The sequence below is a fragment of the Equus asinus genome, chromosome 13, assembly GCF_041296235.1.
Source record: "Equus asinus isolate D_3611 breed Donkey chromosome 13, EquAss-T2T_v2, whole genome shotgun sequence".
NCBI classification, from domain to species: Eukaryota; Metazoa; Chordata; class Mammalia; order Perissodactyla; family Equidae; genus Equus; species Equus asinus.
In genome coordinates, this window is record NC_091802.1 from 19,240,074 (window position 1) to 19,262,027 (window position 21,954).

General features: G+C 40.5%; 1 protein-coding gene across 1 annotated transcript in view; it reads left to right on the forward strand.

Moving 5' to 3' along the window:
• Positions 1-824: 824 nt before the first annotated feature.
• Positions 825-21,954, forward strand: part of NUFIP2 (nuclear FMR1 interacting protein 2) — a 30,459-nt gene continuing 9,329 nt past the window's right edge. Inside the window, exons 1-3 of the mRNA XM_044744203.2 lie at positions 825-1,211; positions 6,000-7,724; positions 20,073-20,105. Coding sequence (XP_044600138.1) covers positions 935-1,211; positions 6,000-7,724; positions 20,073-20,105 — 2,035 coding nt within the window. The 5' untranslated portion in view covers positions 825-934. The remainder of the gene's footprint in view (positions 1,212-5,999; positions 7,725-20,072; positions 20,106-21,954) is intronic.

Sequence of the window (21,954 nt, forward strand, 5' to 3'; positions counted from 1 at the left end):
CAAATGCAAAAACTTTTTAAAAAACTTAAAAACTTTTAAAGTGCTCTTTTCCCCCTTCTTTTGCTCTCGAATTTCTTCATATTCTAAAACCTATCTTGGTTCCACAGTTAACCTCACCTGCAGAGTTAAAAACAAAAACAAAAACAAAAAAAACCTTCAGTGTAGATTTTAGATTTTCATTCCTCCCGCTCTCCCTTGCCTCCAACTACAAAGAAACAATGATTTAAACCCTTTGTGCCCTTTTAGAAAATTACACAGATACCCCATTGTGGAACCCTATAATCCCTTCGTGGAAAGGAAGAGATTAGCATATGAATACAAAGCAAAATGAATCCAGAATACAAAATGATCTACTGGATTGTGAAGCTCTTGTATTCTTAAAAATGTATTTATTCCCTTTTTTTGTATTGCCCCTTTAGTGGTCTCAGGGTTAAGGGAATTGAGCTTCCCCTCTGGTTACCCGGAAAAGGATTAAAAGAGAAAAAAAAAAGCCAAGAGATTCTAGGAGGTGCAAAACCAACAGATGGCTCCCAGAGCCAGTGGAATCTGCTACACTCGACATGAGCTAGCTTGCCGGCGAGGAGTGTAGAAAGTGCTGTTCGCAGACTGCGTGGTGAAGGAGAGAAAGCGACAGAAGAGAGAGCCATAGTGCTGACGTTGAAGGCCCGGCCCTGTGAGGTTGCATAGGGTAAATGGCGTTGGCCAGGAGGCAGTGGCGAAGGGGAAGGAAAGAGGATTTGGGCTAGGGGCGGGGCCTGCGGTGCAGCGTGGCTCCTGATTGCTGGAGCGCGGCTGCCAATCTCGCAGAATCGCTCGGTTAACCAGTGCGCTGGCGAGACGCGGTCAGATATACTGAGTGAGCCCTGAGAAGCAGTCTCAGATCCTGACGGTGCAGCAGCCCGCAGCCTCAGCCAGGGAGTCCCAGCCGCTTTCAATGGAGGAGAAGCCCGGCCAGCCACAGCCTCAGCACCATCACAGCCACCACCATCCGCACCATCATCCCCAGCAGCAGCAGCAGCAGCCGCACCACCATCACCATTATTATTTCTACAACCATAGCCACAACCACCATCACCACCACCATCACCAGCAGCCTCACCAATACTTGCAGCATGGAGCCGAGGGCAGCCCCAAGGCCCAGCCAAAGCCGCTGAAACATGAGCAGAAACACGCCCTCCAGCAGCACCAGGAAACGCCGAAGAAGAAAACAGGTCTGGGAGGGAGGACGAGTGGGGGAAGGGGAATGGGGGGTGGCGGGTAGGGGAGAATGGGGGTGGGGCTGGATCGGGAGAGCGCGAACGGGGTCGGGGTGTGCGAGTGCGCGTGTCTGGGTCCTGCCGGGCTGGGGAAGCCCCCTTTCATTCTCCCACACCTCGGGCTGGGCCGCGGGGTTTGCAGCGCCCTCTCCTTCTCCTCTGCATGGGAGAGGCCCGACCAGGCCAGTGTGACCTTCCCGGCCCCCGCCCGGGCTGGAGGGAGACCGGAGGGCCGGCCTTGGGAGTCGAGCCTTACTATTCCTTTCCCATTTCCCTTCCTGCGGCGCTGGAGGGACCTTAATTTGGGGGCTCTGAGTTGTGAACCTAGCCGCCCCCCCCCGAAATCCTTTGGGGTGTAACTCAGGAAGGCCTAGCGAATCCCGACTCAGGTAGTGTCGCGAGACCCTTTTGCAGGCGGCGAGGAGAGGGTAGGTGGGCAGAGTTGAGGAAGTGTCCTCCCTCACCCGCCGCCCCAAGCCCACCTGTGGCCTTGGGGTTCCCCGTCTGGGGGGGCGGCTGGGACCCCTCGTTTTTCGGGTCATTTCCACCCCTAGACGCTCCTTTTGGCAGCCAGACCCCGCCGTCTGTTCCCGCGGCTCCTCCCGAGGCGGGCGCCCCGGGCCCGCTCCCCCGGAGCCGGCGCGGCTGGAATGTTCTCTCCTCCTCGCGGGGCCGCTTCCTGTCCGCCATGTTGGAAGCCGATTCCTGTCACCGACTCCGGCCCACGGAGGAGCGGAGGGGGAAGGGTGGCGAGGGGACTCGGCGCGGCGGAGCCGGGTGGCCGGGGATCCCCGCGGGCCGTCGCCTGGCCCCCAGCACTGCGGGGGCGCCGCCGCCCCAGGCCCGCCGCCGCCCCTCCCCCCGTCGCCGGCCGGGTTGTGTAACCCGGTGGCGGCCGCGCGGCCCCGGGCGGGTCCCTGGGGTGAGGGGCGGGGGCGGTTGAGGTGGGGGAGGGAGGCAGCCACGAGGGGAGCGGCCTGCGCCGGGCCCCGCGCGCCGGCGGCCGCGTTTCCCGCTCCCGGGTGCGGCGGGAGGCGCGGGCGGTCGGGGCGGGGAGCCGGCCTGCGAGCGGAGCCGAGGGAGAGGGAGGCCGCGGGCGGCGGCCGCCGCGCTGCTCCGGGCAGGAGGGCCGGGGGGGCCGCATTTGGCGTCGAGGCGGTGCCCGGAGGCCGGGTGGGGTACCCAGCGGGAACCGGGCTCCCCGGTCACGAGTTTGTCTGCCACAGGAACCTCATCTCCTGCCAGGTTTGCTCACGATCCCGCCTCTCAGGCTTTCACTTGGGCCCTTTCCTTCCAGCAGCTCATTTTTACAAAAAAAAAGCTGCTTCTGTCCCCCTCCAGCCTCCCCAACGTTTACCTTCTGGGCTTGGGTAGTGTTTTTGAGAGGAGAGATTAGAAAAATGTTTGATTGGGCGGGGGAGAGGGCGAGGTTTTTTGACCCCTATTTCTTGTCCTTAAGGGTGAACATGAGGTTAGTTCACTACCATCTTGCCTCGGATGAGGCTTTTTTCCATGTTAAAAGGAAAGGCGTTTTCTCATTTAAACCGATTTTGATCCTAAAACTCTTTTTTTGACAATTGCTAGATTGAGAGTAAACGTCATTTTAGAAATCATTTGAGAAGAGATGAACTTAAAAGTTTGTAAGCACGCAGATTTAAAAAAATAAGGGTTCTTTGTGAATTGAAGAGAAATGAAGGAAATGGTAAGAAAATGTTAAACCCAGCATGTCAAATTTGATAGCAGCAGTTATTGAGAACTGGAGAAAAACTGCTTTTCTGTTGGAGACTTGATATAACTTGAAGACTGAAATTAGAATGTCAGATTTTCCATTTTGGAGGGTGCTAGGGACTGATGGGGTGCAGTAGAAATGAATATATAAATGTGTTGAGTGTTTAATCCTAAGGATTTGGAGCAGTTTAAAAACTCTTAGAAAGTATACAACACTAGATCTTTTTAACATTAGGCCTTTTTCGACTTAAAGGTGAGAAAATCTTACCTTACGGTTGCTTGGAATATAAGGCAGCATTACTGTTCAGATGGGGAAATTGTGTTTTGTTGTTCAGGTACTATATTAATATAGACAGTCCTGCAGGACTCCTCTCTACTTAGAGAAGCAGCCCCTCAACAATTCAAGGTGGCATCCTTCAAATTAGTGTGTCTTATCCTGAAAGGGGGATAAATAGGGAAAGCAGGGCTTAGCAATGTTGAGAGAATGTAGACAGTTTAGGATGAGCGGTTTTTCATGTGTGGCCTGGTCACAGTACTGTTGCTTCAACGTGCATGATGCTGATTTACTGAGAACGCTTATGAGGCTTTTTGAAATGGATCTGTAATTTCTTGAGGTGGGCTTTTATGACCCATTACCCACAAACCTATAAAGAGGAACAGTTTTTCTTTATCCAGAAGAGGGCGCAGGAGAGGCCCAAATGTGTTCACTAATTTCAGTTTCTAATCCAAAAGCTAGATTTATCAGGACCCAAGTTTTGCTGCGTCCATTTGAAGTAGGGTTAGATGCTTTAACATGGCAACCCTAAGTGATAAAGACACTAGGAGTCCTTTGATTTCTCTAAGTAATTCTCTAGTGTTTACAGTTTTCTTAAATTCCTAAGTTTTAAAATGAAAATGTCTCTGGATGACTTTGCATACCAACAAGGTTGCCTCGGGAAAATTTTTATGTAGTTAAATGAGAAACGTTTTTGTCATTAAAACTTGGGAGCAAAAGTATAGTTGCTTCTGAGCTGTTTTTAAATTGTTTGGTGATTTCTGATATTGGAGCCACTAAATATTAATTATCTTAGGAAAAATTATTCTAGTTCCCTTAAAAGTCTTGGCTTTGGTCCAGCTTGGTTTGGACATTGGATTTTTTTGGTGTTTGAGACTGCTTACCTTTGAGATCTGAAAAGTTATGACTAATGGGCCCAAGGATACAAACTTTTGTTCAGCCTGTTAAATGGTATATATAGTTCTTCTCTCTGGTTTAAAATTGTGAACTTATATCTGTTAAAAATGTTGAGAGCCTCTATTTAGGAACTTTTTGCATTTCTAAAGAAGAAAAGAACCTTTTAGAAAACATCATAAGCGATGATCTCTTTACTGTTTCATAGTTAGAATTTTTCCACCAAAAGTTTGACTTGATTTGCTATCATAGCTTTTCCAGCAGCCAAAAAGTAAAATGTAATGCCACAGAAGTTAAGAACTTTTACAAAATATATTCTCTTATGGAGAAACTTTTGTGCCACTCTATCTTAGGAATGATTATGCCATAAGTATGTTTTCTTGAGTTATTTCCTGAAAGTTAATGCAGTGGAAGAAAATGCCTTTGTTTGCTCATTTTTAGTGTTCCCACCTTTTTCTCTGATGTAGAATGAGTGACCTAAAATTGTAGTAAACCCTACTGTGAATCTTCCCAGACTATGTTCTATTCTATATCAAGTTCTTTTAAAACAATGGTTCTCAAACTTTTGTTTTTAAATCTTAGTATCCCTTATACTCTTAAAATATACAAAGAGCTTTTGATGAGGGTTATATCTATTGATATTTACCATATTGGAAATTAAAACAAAATTTCAAAAGAAAAACATACAAGCTTATATGCCTGTTGGCCTTCACAGACTAAAGGGCCAAGAGAATGAATGAACTGACAAAGGCAAATTACTTTGTGTTCCTATTGGACACGACCCCCCCCCCCAGCCCCCAAAAAACTGCCTTAAATAAATGTGTGGATGTGTGTATCCTTCTCTTGTGTATTTGTTTCTAATGACTTGACCTCAGGATGCTTTTGGGAACATTTAGTAGGCAGGTAGATAACTAATGACACTATTTTACTAGTAAGCAAATGGGGAAAGTTGTTGACTCAATTGAATCACTTATAGTAATAAACTTTATGACAGTTGAAGGTCTTAAACTTGCATATCATAAACTTTTTCATGTTGGATATGTTTCATTGATTTGTTAGTACATGTTTTCTTACTGCATCATTTGGGTGGGCAGTATAATATAGTGCTAGGAAACCATATTCCAGATAGACTGGAGTTCAGATTTCCAGTTCTTCCACATTGTAACTTGGGCAAGTTACTTAATTTCTCTGAGAGTCTTTACCCAAATGTAAAATGAAGAAAATATATCTTATAAGAGTCAGAAACATTGGTATCTAGGTGTTTTGGTGTCCTACATTAGCAGTATGATCTACCGTCTGGGAAATGGCAAAAGGAATTTAAGACTATGTTAGAAAAAATTCATAAGTGTTAGATTCTTGTTTGACAGAACACAGTAGAAACTGCTTATGGTGACTACCAACCATTTGTGGTTTTGTAGAAATGGAGTCTTTTAATTTCCCTGTGGTACTTATGATTACTATATCAGTATAACTTGATTTTGCCCAGAGGGTAGCTCTGCTCTTAATTGTAAGGGAAATTTTATAACAGCTTTATGAGAATGATGGGGGAGGTTGATTCTGTTAGATGAGAGGTATAGGCATTATGGCATACTGCTTAAGAGGTCATATTCTTTCTGACTTCACGCTTTCGCTTGAATCCCAACTCAGTTCTGTTTCTTGTTTAGTGGACTTCCTAATCTGTAAAATGGGGCTGACAAGTGTCTTACAGAGTTATGAAATAATAACATAGGAAGCTAAAGCTCATAGCGTAGTGTCTAGCACATAGTAAATAAAAAGTCCTTAAATATTGGATACTACTGTAATTTAAATATTGTAATTATAAAAAAACTTTTCTTTTTCCTCTGTAGGCTATGGCGAACTAAATGGTAATGCTGGAGACAGAGAAATATCTTTAAAGAGCCTGAGTTCTGATGAAGCTACCAACCCTATTTCTAGGGTCCTCAATGGCAACCAACAAGTTGTAGACACTAATCTAAAGCAGACTGTAAAGGCCAACACCTTTGGGAAAGCAGGAATTAAAACCAGGAATTTCATTCAGAAAAACAGTATGGACAAAAAGAATGGGAAGTCTTATGAAAATAAATCTGGAGAGAACCAGTCTTTAGACAAGACTGATACCGTAGCAATTCCAAATGGTGTTGTAACAAATAATTCTGGCTATATTACTAATGGTTATATGGGCAAAGGAGCAGATAATGATGGTAGTGGTTCTGAGAGCGGATATACCACTCCTAAAAAAAGGAAAGCTAGGCGCAATAGTGCCAAGGGTTGTGAAAACCTTAATTTAGTGCAGGACAAAATAATGCAACAAGAGACCAGTGTCCCAACCTTAAAACAGGGACTTGAAACTTTCAAGCCTGACTACAGTGAACAAAAGGGAAATCGAGTAGATGGTTCCAAGCCTATTTGGAAGTATGAAACTGGGCCTGGAGGAACAAGTCGAGGAAAACCTGCTGTAGGTGATATGCTGCGGAAAAGCTCTGATATTAAACCTGGTGTGAGCAGCAAAAAGTTTGATGATCGGCCCAAAGGAAAGCATGCTTCTGCTGTTACCTCCAAAGAGGACTCGTGGACCCTATTTAAACCACCCCCAGTTTTTCCAGTGGACAATAGCAGTGCTAAAATAGTTCCTAAAATAAGTTATGCAAGCAAAGTTAAGGAAAACCTCAACAAAACTGTACAGAATTCTTCTGTGTCACCGTCTTCATCTTCATCCTCTTCGTCATCTACTGGAGAAACTCAGACCCAGTCTTCAAGTCGGTTATCCCAGGTCCCTATGTCAGCACTGAAATCTGTTACTTCGGCCAGCTTTTCTAATGGGCCTGTATTAGCAGGGACTGATGCAGGTGTATATTCTCCAGGGGGTCAGCCACTGCTAACTACTGCTGCTAATACTCTAACACCCATCTCTTCTGGGACTGATTCAGTTCTCCAGGACATGAGTCTGACTTCAGCAGCTGTTGAACAAATTAAGTCTAGCCTTTTTATCTACCCTTCAAATATGCAAACTGTGCTACTGAGCACAGCACAAGTGGATCTACCCTCTCAGACAGATCAGCAAAACCTAGGGGATATCTTCCAGAATCAGTGGGGTTTATCATTTATAAATGAGCCCAGTGCTGGCCCTGAGACTGTTATTGGGAAGTCGTCAGATCATAAAGTGATGGAGGTGACGTTTCAAGGGGAATATCCTGCCACTTTGGTTTCACAGGGTGCTGAAATAATCCCCTCAGGAACTGAGCATCCTGTGTTTCCCAAGGCTTATGAGCTGGAGAAACGGACTAGTCCTCAAGTTCTGGGTAGCATTCTAAAATCCGGGACTATTAGTGAGAGTGGAGCCTTATCCTTGGAACCCAGTCATATAGGTGACCTGCAAAAAGCAGACACCAGTAGTCAAGGTGCTTTAGTGTTTCTCTCAAAGGACTACGAGATAGAAAATCAAAATCCTCTGGCGTCTCCTACGAACACTTTGTTAGGTTCCGCCAAAGAACAGAGATACCAGAGAGGCCTAGAAAGGAATGATAGCTGGGGTTCTTTTGACCTGAGGGCTGCTATTGTATATCACACTAAAGGTAACTCATTTATTTCCTATACAAAGATTCTTATTGGTCAATTTAATATACATTTATTAGATGTTGTGTTAAGGGTGAATTTTGGGAATTCCTATGAGATTTAGAAGGAATGTTCACTTTTCCAACTTAAAAACCGTTTCTTTTTACATAGATAAGTATATTAACTCTTACCTGGTTCAAAGAATAAAGAGGGGATGTTGGGGGGATGCTGGCTAAAGAGATGATGTTATATATTCTCTTGAACACTCTTAAGAGGTCTTAAAATTTTTCTTTGAACAGATGTTCCCTCTCCTTTGCTTTTTAGAGCATATGCTTCGTTATTAGTTCACTTGATAGTTCTAATTTGCTTAAAATGAGTAGGAACAGTGTTTTTGAGGAGAAGTCTAAAAAGATGGAGTGTCGAACTATTTTCTCTTGTAAGAGGGTATACTGGGTGCCAAATGGTAACTAGAAAATATTTTAGACAAACTACCATGTTAAGTACAATTAGTATTGTAGGGACCAGGCTCTTGAGAGTCTGTCCTTTTCATAGCCTTAAAGCCCATATTTAAAAGGAATCAGATATCCCATGTTAATAACACTCTTAGAATATGGTTTATTTGTGTCTTTAAGAAAAATGTGGTGTATGGCCTAACTAGTTTAAATCCTTAAAGCAAGTAATGAGGTTGAATGAACAACGGTTGTAACCTCGGTGCTTTTGAGAACAGTGGTTTTCAGTCTTCTACCTCCATCTCCCAGCCTTTCCTTAACAGAAATCTGCACTGCCTGCGTGCACACACCTAGTATGTACTGTGCATTCCCATCTTTAACAGTGGCTCGTTTAGACAGTGACTTGGGACTGCAGGGAAGGGGCAGCATATGTATAGTGGAGGTGAGGTGATGACCATATTCTTCCTGGAAGAATCGCTGCCTCGGAGATACTAACAAAGCTATTTGTGTGCCTTCAAAGCGAATTACCTAGTCTGCATACCTTTCCTTATCTGCAAGTGGGAAGACATTTAGTAAAATAAGCGTATCCTTTTTTTTTTTTCATTTAAAAAATGGGGGTAAGTAGTAGCATTGCCTTATGGGAGTTTAGAAGTAGAAATCCTGGCAGATAAAATTACCTGTTTTCACTTTTCTCTGGCACTGCTCTTGGGAAGTAAATATGTGTTAACCAGGAGCTGGATGGTTTTAGGAAAGTTAGGGCAAAAAAGAAATGCTTAGTTTCTTAAGACATGTGGTTAATTATAAGTTAAATTCTGCCAAGGGAGTTGGGTGTTTTGGGTGTTATTTTCTGTGCCATCTGCCCTCCAGAGACCATTACTTGGAAAATCTTTACCAAAGTATTTTGTACTGGTGGTCCATGTGAGAGCCTGACAGGATGTCTGGTTGTGTTATGTTCTCCTACAGCCTACAAAAAATTTTGGGACAAGTGATTCCATTAGATTGTTGGTTGGTGGTTTTATGTATGGTTTTTGTAATGGAGAATTGCAGGACTTTTTAAATGGGAGTATTAACTACTATTTATTTCTAGGTATGCTGTATGCATTTTTCCCTTTAGCTGGGCTAACGGAATATGAAATCAGTGATCTTTAGATAAACTAAATGCCCCTACATGGATGCAGTTATATTTAGTTTTGCTGATGTTACTGAAATATTTGCTTTAGTTTAGTTTTAGTGCATCAGTTTGAATTTTGTAGTTGGATGTTATTGAGATTAAATTGGTATCGATTGTTTTTTCCCCCCGGAACAATAGATAATACTCAGTTCAGTTAGGTCTCAAAGTGGCAGGTTCTTTGAATTCCTACCAAATGTAGATTGGTACATTAGGTCACTAATTTCTCTTTTCTTGGAATGTGTTCTGAATCACAACCTTTTGAAGATCTTTTTCATAGGTGAAGTCTCAACTTTTTTTTGAAATTTTTGTCTTAATTTTCTTAAACTCTAAAAGAGGTAATCATCAGTTGGGCTTATTGGACTGTACTTTAAGAGACCACCTGTATTATTTTCTTGGTACTTTTAGTGTAGTTTTTCAATGTTCAAAAGTAATCTCTTAGGGGCCATCCCCGTGGCCAGGTGGTTGGGTTCACACGCTCTGCTTCAGCCGTCCAGGATTTCACCGGTTCCGGTCCTGGGCGCGGACATGGTACTGCTCGTTAAGCCATGTTGAGGTGGTGTCCCACATCCAACAGCTAGAGGGACCCACAACTAGAGTATGCAGCTGTGTACTGGGGGGAGTTCGAGGAGAGAAAGCAGGAAAAAAAAAAAAAAAAGATTGGCAACGGTTGTTGGCTCAGGTGCCAATCTTTAAAAAAAAAAAGTAATCACTTAAAAAAGTAATCTGAGTTGAAGTTAAGCTTAGAACTGGAAGTTCTATGCATACCTCCTAACTTCAAAAATAAGCCTTTTAACAACTTTATTTGGAAATAGTAGGTGGGAGGGTGTGTTTTGTCAGTTCAGTAGGAATGGTGCATTTTTTAGGTTAAACATTAATTGCAGCCTTGGAAGTACTGCAGATTTTTAAAAATGTGAATGTTCAATACAACTGAGGATGTGAAATGAAGATATAATGAGGCATAAAAAAGAAGTTGATGGGAATTCTATCCATCTATTGGGATTTTTCTTTTAGCTTTTGATACATACTATGCTACTAACTTTTCTTAAGAAGTAAGACTTAATCTTTCTGTTACCTGGGGAAATATTGTGCCATTACGTAGCAGTACTAATATTTAAGGTGAGAGGTAGGTCCTCTTTTCCTGTTTATCTTAAGTGACACTAAAGAGGCAAAACTTGAAACTGGTATCTGTTTTTTGTGAGGAAGATTGGCCCTGAGCTAACATTTGTGCCAGTCTTCCTCCACTTTGTATGTGGGATGCCACAGCAGCATGGCTTGAATAGTGGTGTGTGGGTCTGTGCCCTGGATCTGAACCTGCAAACCCCGGGCCACTGAAGCAGAGCTTGTGAACTTAACCACTACACCAATGGGCCGGCACCTAAACTGATATCTTTTAAAATTGATTATGAAAAAATTTATACATGCAAATGCAGCCAATAATGTTATGAACCCCAGTGTACCCATCATCTGGCTTGAACGTTTTAAAAGCGTTGTCATTCTTGTTTGACCTATCCACCTTCACACTTTTTTTTGGTAGGAATTTTTAAAAGGAAATTTTAGTATCATAATATTTTGTTAGTTGATACTTTGGGTATTTTAGAGCACATACCCAGGATGTAGTAGAACTCTTCGATTTGTTGTCAAAGGCTTACAACCCTGGGCCCTAAATTTTTGGGGTGAATCTTTGATTTTGAAATGGTCTAAAGTCATTTGAAGCCAAATGTGTTGAAATAAGGTAGATTGATGTGAGTTGTATGTTTGGTTGAAGTGTTCATTTAAACTGCGTTGATTGATCTTGTCTGGCTAATATTGCACTGAAGGATATCAAGCATTTAAAATGTTGACATTTTGGAATATTCATTAAAAAATAATTTGATGTGGTAAATTTTACCCAGCACATAGAGACACAGGGGAGATGAATAGAATAAGATTTAATCCTTGGTGGTTGTAGTGAGTCAACATGAAAGCTTTCTAGTTTAAAGTATCCCTGAGGCACCTCTAGGCTATCGCATGAAATTTAAAAAATTTGTTTCTCTCTCACCTCCACAGGTGGCAGGTTATTGGCATAAGTGATTTGATCACTAGATCTGGATCTGGGCTGGAATAAAATAATTTTTTAACTCACTAGGTGGTTCTGATTGTCAGCTAGGAGTGGGAACTTCAGGTCTAGAGAGCTTTCCTCAGCTTAATCCTTTTTTCTTTACTCTGTTTTTTCTTTTCACAGTTTTCTGTGCCACTAAGGAGTTGTGCAATAATGTGTGTGTGTTTTCCTTTCCCTTATGATGTACCTACCACAGGCAAAGTACTTTGCTTAGCTATGGAATACTTACTTTGACAGGATGTCTTTTCCTTTAAAGAACTTAATCAAGTAGAGGAGAAAACAGTACACAAGTTTATAAGGCAAGATTTTAAATGTCATAAGAAGGGGGCAAATAAGAGACTTTTTTTTTTTCTGAAGACTGGCACCTAAGCTAACATCTGTTGCCAGTCTTCCTTTTTTTTCTTCCTTCTCCTCAGAGCCCCCCAGTACATAGTTGTATATTCTAGTTGTGAGTCCTTCTAGTTGTGCTATGTGGGACGCTGCCTCAGCATGGCCTGATGAACGATGCTAGGTCCGTGCCCAGGATCCGAACCAGTGAAACCCCAGGATGTGGAAGTGGAGGACGTGACTTAACCACTCGGCCACGGGGCTAGCCCCATACGTAGAATTTGTAATGGGAGTTAAGGGTAGGAAGAGTAAAGGCAGGGTATGTTTTCATGGAGACAGCAGCATTTAAACTGGGTTTTGATGGATGGGGAAGATTTGATGTATGGAAATACAGAGAAGAGGAAGATAAAAAGTTGGAGAATCATGAGTAAATGTAAATATTGGAAGGGATCCACTTTGGATGTAGGGAGGGGATGTAAAAGAAGGAAGGTAAATTGCTGCCAGGTCATGGAGGCTTTTCATTTCAGTCTGGAGGCGGGAGGAGACACTGAATATAAGGGAGATAGGCTGGTGGAATGGAAGTAACTAATACTGAGAGAGGACAGTGGTTTTAAGGCTGCTATTCCCAATTCCTGTGTACTTGAGCAAATCATTTGTCATTTTAAGCCTGGGTTTCCTAATTTTATAAAATGAATGTATCAGTCTTTTTTTTATTGTGTCACGTGCTCAGGTGCTTTAAAAACTGAGTTGGTATTAAGCAATTGACTTGTAGGTCTGTATTTAGGGAGGTTAATGTGGCACCAATTTGTAGCGTAGATTGGAAGGCATTTTTCTGGTGAGTAGAAGTGGTGGAAGATCAGTTAGACTCTGTAGTCCAGACAGAGAGATTTTCCCGTTTGTGTTAGCAGTCATGTGAATGTATTATTTATTCAAAAATAAGCATTTTTAAAGAAAGTTTTTAGATTAAGTGCACAAGGGAACTGATAAATATTTCTACATCAACAGGATTTGAAGAAGAGACAAGTTATGATTAATTGATCCATAAAACTGACTGGACTTTGAACACAGTTTAGATATTTGTTTACAGAAGGATTTGAATATTAAATTTTCTCCTTTTAACACAATGCTAAGTATTTTCACCTTTACTGCATTTTATTGCAGGCGCTCCATGATTGCTTGTGGCATCACAGTTGTCTTTCTAATAATCTTAGTCACAGATGCCTGCTGATTTGACTTTGGTTTCAGCCCTAGTTAAATTTCCTAGATTTGAGAAGGGTCTTTTTCTTTTCTATATAATATGGGACATATAGGAATGTATGTAACAAGTAATTCTTAATGTGGTGTAATATCCTTTTTTCCCAATACCTTGCCATTTTAGCATCCATCTTGGCTGCTTGATTTCTCATTAAATCTGCTTTATGAGTGCAATAATGATGAATTTACTTTGCTGTTAGTCTGAAAGGTAACTTGTAAGGAATTTATAGAAGCTAAAATTTAACCCCCAGATTTCATTAGCATAAGTCCTGAGGGTGAGGGAGGTAAACCACCTGTGCTGTAAAAGTAGTAGTTTCATTCCAGGCAACTTGAATTGGATGTTTTACCTTTAAAAGTAAACCGACTAGAGTAAGTATAGCAGTGGAAATAAGCGAAAAAAACAAAAACCCTTGCGCTCCATGTTTCTGTTGTGTGTATTCAGAGGTGGTCCCAGACAATTCTGTTTAGTCTGATTTGGTGTGGCTCTAGATTGAGAATGTAAGATTGAAATCGATACACTGAAGAGTTCATTAAGCATCTACCGAAAAGGTGGTGACTTCTAACTACCTTAGTCAGATTTACTTGAAAACGTGCTGTATTGGGGCCGCCCTGTGGCCGAGTGGTTAAGTTAGTGTGCTCTGCTTTGGCGGCCCAGGCTTTCCCTGGTTTGCATCCTGGGCACAGACAAGGCACCGCTTATCAGGCCATGCTGAGGCGGCATCCCACATAGCACAACCAGAGGCGCTCACAACTAGAATATGGGGGGCTTTGGGGAAAGAAGAAGGAAAAAAAAAAAACATTGTTAACAGATGTTAGCTCAGGTACCAATTAAAAAAAAAAAAAAGTGGTGTGTTTCTCTGGGTATAGTCAAAATGGAAAAGGAAAAGGTGGGGAAGATTTCCTGACAGGCTTCTTTACAAAAGAACCTGCAGATACAGTGGACTGGTTGAGAAAGAGGAAACCAGAATAGCAAAACGTGGTGTTGAAATCATCGAAAGATAGGTAAATCTGGATTAGGAAGGAAAAAAGCAAAATTTAAATTTGTCACCACCTCTGCTGCATTGTACAGAATTTGATCTAAAATGGCTTAAATAAGGGATTGGAAAGCATGATTCATGGTAAATTGATCTGGGTGTTTTCAATTATGGGAGTCAGCTTATTTGGCCTTAACATCTGATTTATTTTCTTTGGGGAGTAGGAAGCCATTATGTGCTTTTTTTTTTTTTTTTTTTAAAGATTGGCACCTGAGCTAACAACTGTTGCTAATCTTTTTTTTCCTTTTCTTTTTCTCCCTAAATCCCCCAAGTAACATAGTTGTATATTTTAGTTGTGGGTCCTTCTAGTTGTGGCATGTGGGATGCCGCCTCAGCATGGCCTGACGAGCAGTGCCATATCTATGCCCAGGATCTGAACCAGTGAAACCCTGGGCTGCTGAAGCAGAGTGCAAACATAACCGCTCAGCCACGGGGCCAGCCTCCTTTTTTTTTGCCCCCCCCATTATGTGCTTTTAAAAATGTTTAAATGTTTTTTAAATGATTTCTTAAATGTCCTATTAAACTGGGACCATAGTATTATTCAGTTTTCATTTAAGGCAAAAAAAAAAATATGCCTTTGGTTAGTTTTAACCGTCTTAGCTTCAGTCTTTTTCTTTGACGGATTTTAGAATTAAATGCTGCTTTGTTGGACCATATGAAGTTGCTGTTTTCGTAGGTTAAAAAAGGTTGAATATCAGCAGTTTCAAATGGGTCTACCTAATACAACTTTGTTATTATTACTTCCTGACTGATTTATGAGTAGTATTCCACACAAATCAATATTTATTTGTTTATTGGTCTAAGCACTGTGTGAAACAGTGGTGGTAAGTAGGTGAAAAGAGAGGGTTCGTATCATTAAGGAACCCAGTATAACAGGGAAACATACATGGAAAGAAATATATTACTGGTGTGATTGCTCTGTAGGAAAAAAATACAAAATGCATTTGAAACATAGAGAATCCCCTGAGGTGGTTGGCAGAGTCAGGGGAGAGTAATCAGGATTCAAAAAAGAAATGGAAGTTGGCTTATTTATTGTACAAGGAGAATCAGTATTTTAGGTGGAGGAGATGGAATAGTTTTTCAAGATTGCCAATCATTCAGTTTGTTTCAAAAAAGGTGAGTGGTGCAAGTTAAAAAAATCTTTGGGCCAGCCTGGTGGTGCAGTGGTTAAGTTCACACGTTCTGCCTCAGTGGCTGGGGCTTCACCGGTTCGGATCCCAGGTGCAGACGTGGCACCGCTTGGCAAGCCATGCTGTGGCAGGTGTCCCACATATAAAGTAGAGGAAGATGGGCAGGGATGTTAGCTCAGGGCTCATCTTCCTCAAAAAAAAACCCAACCAACTTACTCATCTAATTTATTTATTGATGTACCCAGCCACTGTGTAAAATGCTAGATTATTGTTTTATACAGGACAAACACAGATCCAGTCTCCCTTAGGCAGTGAGAATCCATTGAAGTGTTTCAAGCAGTGTGATCATTTTCAGATTTATGTTTCTAAAGGAAGAGAAAATACTTGGTGTAGAAAATAGAACTTGAGGCTTGATTAAGGCAAAAGAGGCTAGTTAAAAGACAACTGCAGAAATGTTTGTAAGCTGCCGCTGCTTGAGTCAAGGTGATTGCATTGGGCTAGAGGAAAAAGGATAGGTGACTAGAAAGTTACATTTGTCTTAACTTTGGATAAGAATTGCGGTAGTTGAATACTCCCTCCCTAAATTCCCTAATTTGCGTTTTCTTAACTCTACCCACTTTCCTATGTTCTACATCTTCAGTATCGCCTTCCTGGTATCATTCTCTTTTTCTCAGATGTTGATATTCCTTCAGTCCCCTTTTCATGCTCCTCAAACTTGTGGTAATCTCACCCAGTTCTGCCGCTGTGTATTAAGCTTGAAAATTCTTCAGCTGCTTTTACTCTTGAGTTCAGACCACATATATTCAACATCACCACTCCAGTTCTATGTATATAAAACTGAATTAATTTTTTTCCAAAACCTGCTCTTTCTTTCCTGCCTTCCCTCTCAGAGAATTAACATGTAACTCTTATTCTTAGGTTTTATGGATCCTGTCTCTAACATCTCCTTTTTTTTCTTTTTCATCTCTAATACAGCTGTCCTAGTTTATTTTTCCAGTGACATACACTGGGCTCTTTTTCTGTATTGTCATTTCATCCATTCTCTTCCTTGAAGAATCATTGCTAATATTTAGTACAATAACCTCAGATTTCTTCAGTGGCGTCCCTTCACCTATATGATTAAGTAATAAACTTTCTTCCTCTGTGCCTTTGTGCTCTGTTTCCTGAATAGCAGAATAGTGTTTTTCTTTGTCTAAATCTTCATTCTTAGTGACTTTCAACTCTGAATAGTGTTGTTCCGTGAATGGTGTTGTTCTGTATCTAAATCTTTTCCTCTCAGTGGCTTTCAGCCTTACTAAATCTCTTGAGACCACTGAAGTGTGGGTCAGACAACTTTTGTATAAAGGATCAGATAGTAAATGTTTTAGAATTTGTGAGCCATAGGGTCTCTGTTGCAATTACTAGTTGCTTGATTCTGCCTGGTACACAAAAGCAGCCATTGATAATGTATACAGTGGTTGTGGCTCTGTTCTAATAAAACTTTATTTGCAAAAATATGATGAGTGGAACCCAGTTTGCTGACCCTTGCTCTAGCACACCTTGTTTTTGAATACCACCAAGCTTTGTTCATGCCGATGCTTCTACCTAGAAAAGCTGCCTACTCTATTAAGCTCATAGAGGCGCAGCCTTTGTTTCTGTTTTTGCATCTGTATCCCTAGCCCCTCAATATTGCTTTGTAATCTACTTGGAATTAGAAATTTACAGGTAATTGGACATTTATCACAGAAAGCATTGTGATGGGGAGCTATGTAGAAACTAGTCTGCTTTAGAAAATTTAATGTTCGTTTCATGAGATGAATGGCCTAACAATATTTGAAAATTTTGATATAGTAAAATTTCAAATTTGGATGGTGGTGGTCTAAATTACAGAATTATGAGAGAATTGCCTACTTTGGTGTATCTTAAGAGCAGAAATCTTTGTTAGCAGGTTTGGTCCCGTGGCCATTTCTCAATAACTGTTTACATAATTCTGTGATCCCTCTTTAAAAGAACTGAGAAGTTAAAGATTTGGGGGTGGGGGCAGTGTAGCAGAAGGCAGTATTAAAAGTAAAAAGATTAATTATGATTTTGTATAAGTGAACGTGCCGTCTGTAACCTTCTTTATACTATTCATTTGTTCAGCTTCTCTTGTGATACTTGAAACAAAATTACCCAGTCACTCGTTTCGGATTTAGAATCTGAGTCAAGACTTTTGTAATCTAAAAGAGGGCAAAATGTAATTCACTCCTTTCCTGTGTGTTCTCTGTCACTAGCTTCTTGTTAGTTTTGGTTTAAGCGTGGCATATAACCACACAAACGATATTTGATTTATTCCCCCTTTTTGCTGATATTCGTTTGAGTTTCATGAAAAGTTTTAAGTTCTGATCAAAGAAATCAAGTTACTACTAGTTATAGAAGTAATTAATATTAAATAACAGGAAAGAGAACTGCGTTCATTTCTCAGTTCAGCAGTTAAGATAATACTGATTTATTTCTTGATTAGAAGCTAGGCTGGCTTGGCCCGTGGCTAATTTTTTAGCCAGGTCATACATCGCTTTACCCTCCTCAAAAGTCGTAGTCAAATTCATTACTTCAGAGCCCATATTTGAGGGTAATAAAATGTTCTTACCAGAAATCATTTAAAATCTGTCATTTTAGACTAAAGCTGAATGTTCTATTTTAAGCCAAGGAAATGTCTTCAATCCGTTAAAGAAATTGAGTGTTTACAAATCGTTTTGTCTTTATTCTAAAATTTGTTGTGTTTGCTTTGCTTTTAAAGTAGTATGGTTGCTACTGTGACTCTTGAGTTCCCCCTCCCCCAAACAAAAGGAGGAGGGAGGCGGTTGAGGTTTGCGTTGGGGAGGAGAAAAGGAAGTGTTATAACATAGGTGGACTAAGATGAAAAGTTTGATTGTTACTTTTTCCCCCCTCAACATACGACTAACTGTAGATTTGTCTTTGCGTGAAACAAACTTAGAATTAATGAGCATCAAGTAATCTGTGTATATAGAACTCAGGAATTTATTTGTTCCCAAATGAGAGATTTCAGTACTTTCACTAAAAGAAAAAAAGTTACTTGTGTTAGATTAGTTTTTCTTATAGTCAGGTTAACCAAGGAAAGGCTTATCTTTGGGCTTCTTAAAATAAGCCGTTCTGAGATAGAGAAGTTTGTAGGATAATAGCTCTAATGACTATTTCAGCTATTGTTAATTGTCTGAAACTAGTGGAATTAGACATTATATTGGAGTGATAGATATGAGCTGTAAGACTAGAATTCTCTTCCTGATATTTCTTCTTTTTTTCCAGATTAGATCACAATTTTCTCCCCTTCCTAGACCTCCTAGAGGGGAATTTTCCTGCCAGTCTTTGGGGGCATCTGCCCAGCAATTTAAAGGCCATAGCATCCAAGTAAGCTCTTGGACCAACTGGCAACCAATGCGTTATTCCCAGTCTTTGTTTGATTAGGGAATTGTTGTGATACCTTGAATGGAATTTTATCTGGATAATTAATTACTTTGATCATTTTGAGTAATTAACTATTGCTTTAAACATCCAATTCTGACAAATTTTCAAAAAATCTTAACAGTTTTATAGAAGTGAGTTTGATGGTGGGGGAGGTTAGGGAGAGTGTGATTCTCCCATTCCCTGCCCCCATCCGTACACATAAGACAAAAAAGTAGTTTTAAATCTATGTGCTTTTTTCTTTTAGCCCGGGATGGGGGGGATTATGTTGTACCTTAACTATAACCCATGTCTAGGTATAGCCTATCTTAATGAGCTCCAATTTTATTTTTCTTTAACTATAATTGGTTGCTGATGAATTATATAGAATACAATTACACAGAATCCAGTTATACAAAATAAAATCACCTTTTTGTCTTTTCAAAATGGTAGTTGTATGGCCATGAGAAGAGTGCTTATTCTCAGTGTTACTTATAGTTCTTTCCTATTAGTAGGCAATTTTTGTTTACATTAATCTCCCAGTAGAGTATTTCCTTTCAAGGTCCGGTTCTTAGGTTCTTGTAGTGTGGTAGTCATCTTTTGTGTTATTAATCAAGACTTCAAATATCTCTTCTACGAAGCTTTCTTCTATGCTTCCACATAGAATTTTTCTTGCTTTTTCTCTGTATGTCACTATAGTTTGATCATGTACGTATTTTTCTTATTGTAAGATGCCAAAGTAAGCACATTGTAGATAAGACATTTGAATGGAATTGGAGCAAATGAGGATTGTGTGTTATTAATAAATGGGTATGAATTGGTGTTTTGACCTTACCGTAGGTTTAAAATAAGAGTAGGTGTGGTTTGAAGAACAGAACCACTTGCCTAAGCAAAGAGTTAAGTAAAATTTTTCTTTTAAACTTTTTATTAAGATGATAGTTTGCAACCTTGTGAAATTTCTGTTGTACATTATTGTTAGTCATGTTGTAGGTGCACCACTTCACCCTTTGTGCCCTCCCCCCTACCCCCCTTGTTAAGTAAAATTTTAATGAAGCATTTTAAGCATCAAGCTTAATTAATCAAACTTGATGAGTGCTTCATTCAGAAGACTTGGGCATCTTGTTTTGGGGTGATGGTTTACAAAAAAATACTTGGTGTTTTTTAATAACAACAAACTGTTAAATATTTTATCTATAGCATGCTTCTGCATCTCTTTGCCACAGAATTATTCTCTTGCCAATTTGATTTCTGATAATAATTGACTTTCTGTAAACAACACTTACGGCAATCTGAATGATACTCTTAAGAATTGTAGGAAAATATGAATGTTTTGTCTGAGCTTCAAAAAATTCTGCTATTTCAACCGTACCTCCAGCCCAGCAATAACCAGTCTAGGTTTTTTAGATTTAAAGTGAAAAGCTTAGCTTTAAACTTTGCTGTACAAAATTTAGTGTATAAAATAATCCTTTCCTTTTTTCTTTGCAGAAATGGAATCAGTTTGGAATTTGCAGAAGCAAGGTAAGAATGGTTAGGCTACCTGAAATGTTGGTACTAATCACGAATTATCATTCATTACTATTACTTTTGGGTAGGAATAAATAACATGAATAGTGGCCTACCAGATTAGTAGCTTTGTATTTTGAGTTATTTAATAACTGCAGTCAGAAGGCACTAGCTACCATAGCAGGACTACTAAGGACCGAGTAACATTATAAGTGAAAAGAACATTTGAAAGTACTCTGTACCTGCTAGGTGAAGAACATAAATATTTTTCTCCCTTGATTATGACAGTAAGACAGACCATAAATATTTTTAATCTAGGAAACCAACATGAATAAGTGTTTCCACTTTGGCCAGTCTTTATCTGCATTTGTGTGGTAGACAAGGGGTAGCCTAGGAACTGAAATTCTTGGCTCAGGAAAATATTAGCTGTTTTAGAAACCTTATTCAGGCTGTATATTCTCCGAAAAGATCAGAAATCTAAATAGCAAACTAGCTTCTTTCACCTCCCCCATAAACAAGATGGAGAATAGCAGGAGAGCAGAGGGACTGGATAATCCATATCTGGATTATTTGGAATTTTCAAAAAATTGAAACTGGTTGTCCTAATTATCATGTGCCTTCTTTCCAAACATATTAAAATATGGTAGTTGTGGAATACCTGAAATAAAATGAGCTTTTTTTCTTTCTTTTCTTTTCTTTCTTTTCTTTCTTTTTTTTTTGAGGAAGATTAGCCCTGAGCTAGCTACTGCCAATCCTCCTCTTTTTGCTGAGGAAGACTGGCCCTGAGCTAACATCCATGCCCATCTTCCTCTACTTTATATGTGGGACGCCTACCACAGCATGGCGTACCAAGCGATGCCATGTCCACACCCGGGATCTGAACCGGCGAACCCCGGACCACCAAAGCCGAATGTGCAAACTTAACTGCTGTGCCACCGGGCTGGCCCTAAAATGAGAGTTTTGATTCGTAGTCACTAACAGATTTGGGCTTTCAGAATCCTGTAACTGAATTGTATTCCACTTCCCATCCACTTTGCTAGTTAATATAAGTGAATTTCAGATGAATGTGAAGTTCCTAGAATTTCAGAACTTGAAAGATGTTAGAAGTTCTCTTCTATCTTCTTATTTTACAAACTAGGAAACTGAGGCCCAGAGAGGTTACTATATAAGCTGGTAAGTGGCAGGACTAGAATATAGGTCTCCCTCATTTCCACCATTGCCTTTTCTTCCACCTCTCTCTCGTTCTTAAGCCAGGTCTTTTTTGTTTAACACAGCTGTGGCTTAAAGATAACTAGCAAACTCTTAAATTATTTTGAGTTGCTGTCTGTGTACCTTCTTAGTCAAACACAATTGAAAAAAAGGTAGACTAGAAAATGTACCCTGCGAGAGTAGACCTACCTGTTTTTACTGTAAAATGGCTATTAACTAATCAGAATGAGCATTATCTTCATGGCAGGTTGCTTAGTGTATGGCCCTTGGAGTCCTAGAAAAGATAATATATTATCTCTGGACTAAATTAGATTGACTCTTAGGCTCAGGTGAGCCTAAGTTCTTTAGTATTATTTTTCAGCCCTTTATGTTTTTCCATTAGGTGACATGTTTTATTGGTTTCCTATTTTTTATTAAAGCATGTATACTCTAAAATGTTCTTGTGATAGATGGAAATGCTATGTAATAAAATCATCACCTAGGGGCTGGCCCCATGGCATGGTGGTGAAGTTCACATACTCTGCTTTGGCGGCCTGGGGTTCACAGGTTCGGATCCTCGGCGCAGACCTAGCACTGCTTGTCAAGCTATGCTGTGGTGGCATCCCACATAAAATAGAGGAAGATTGGCACAGATGTTAGCTCAGGGCCAATCTTC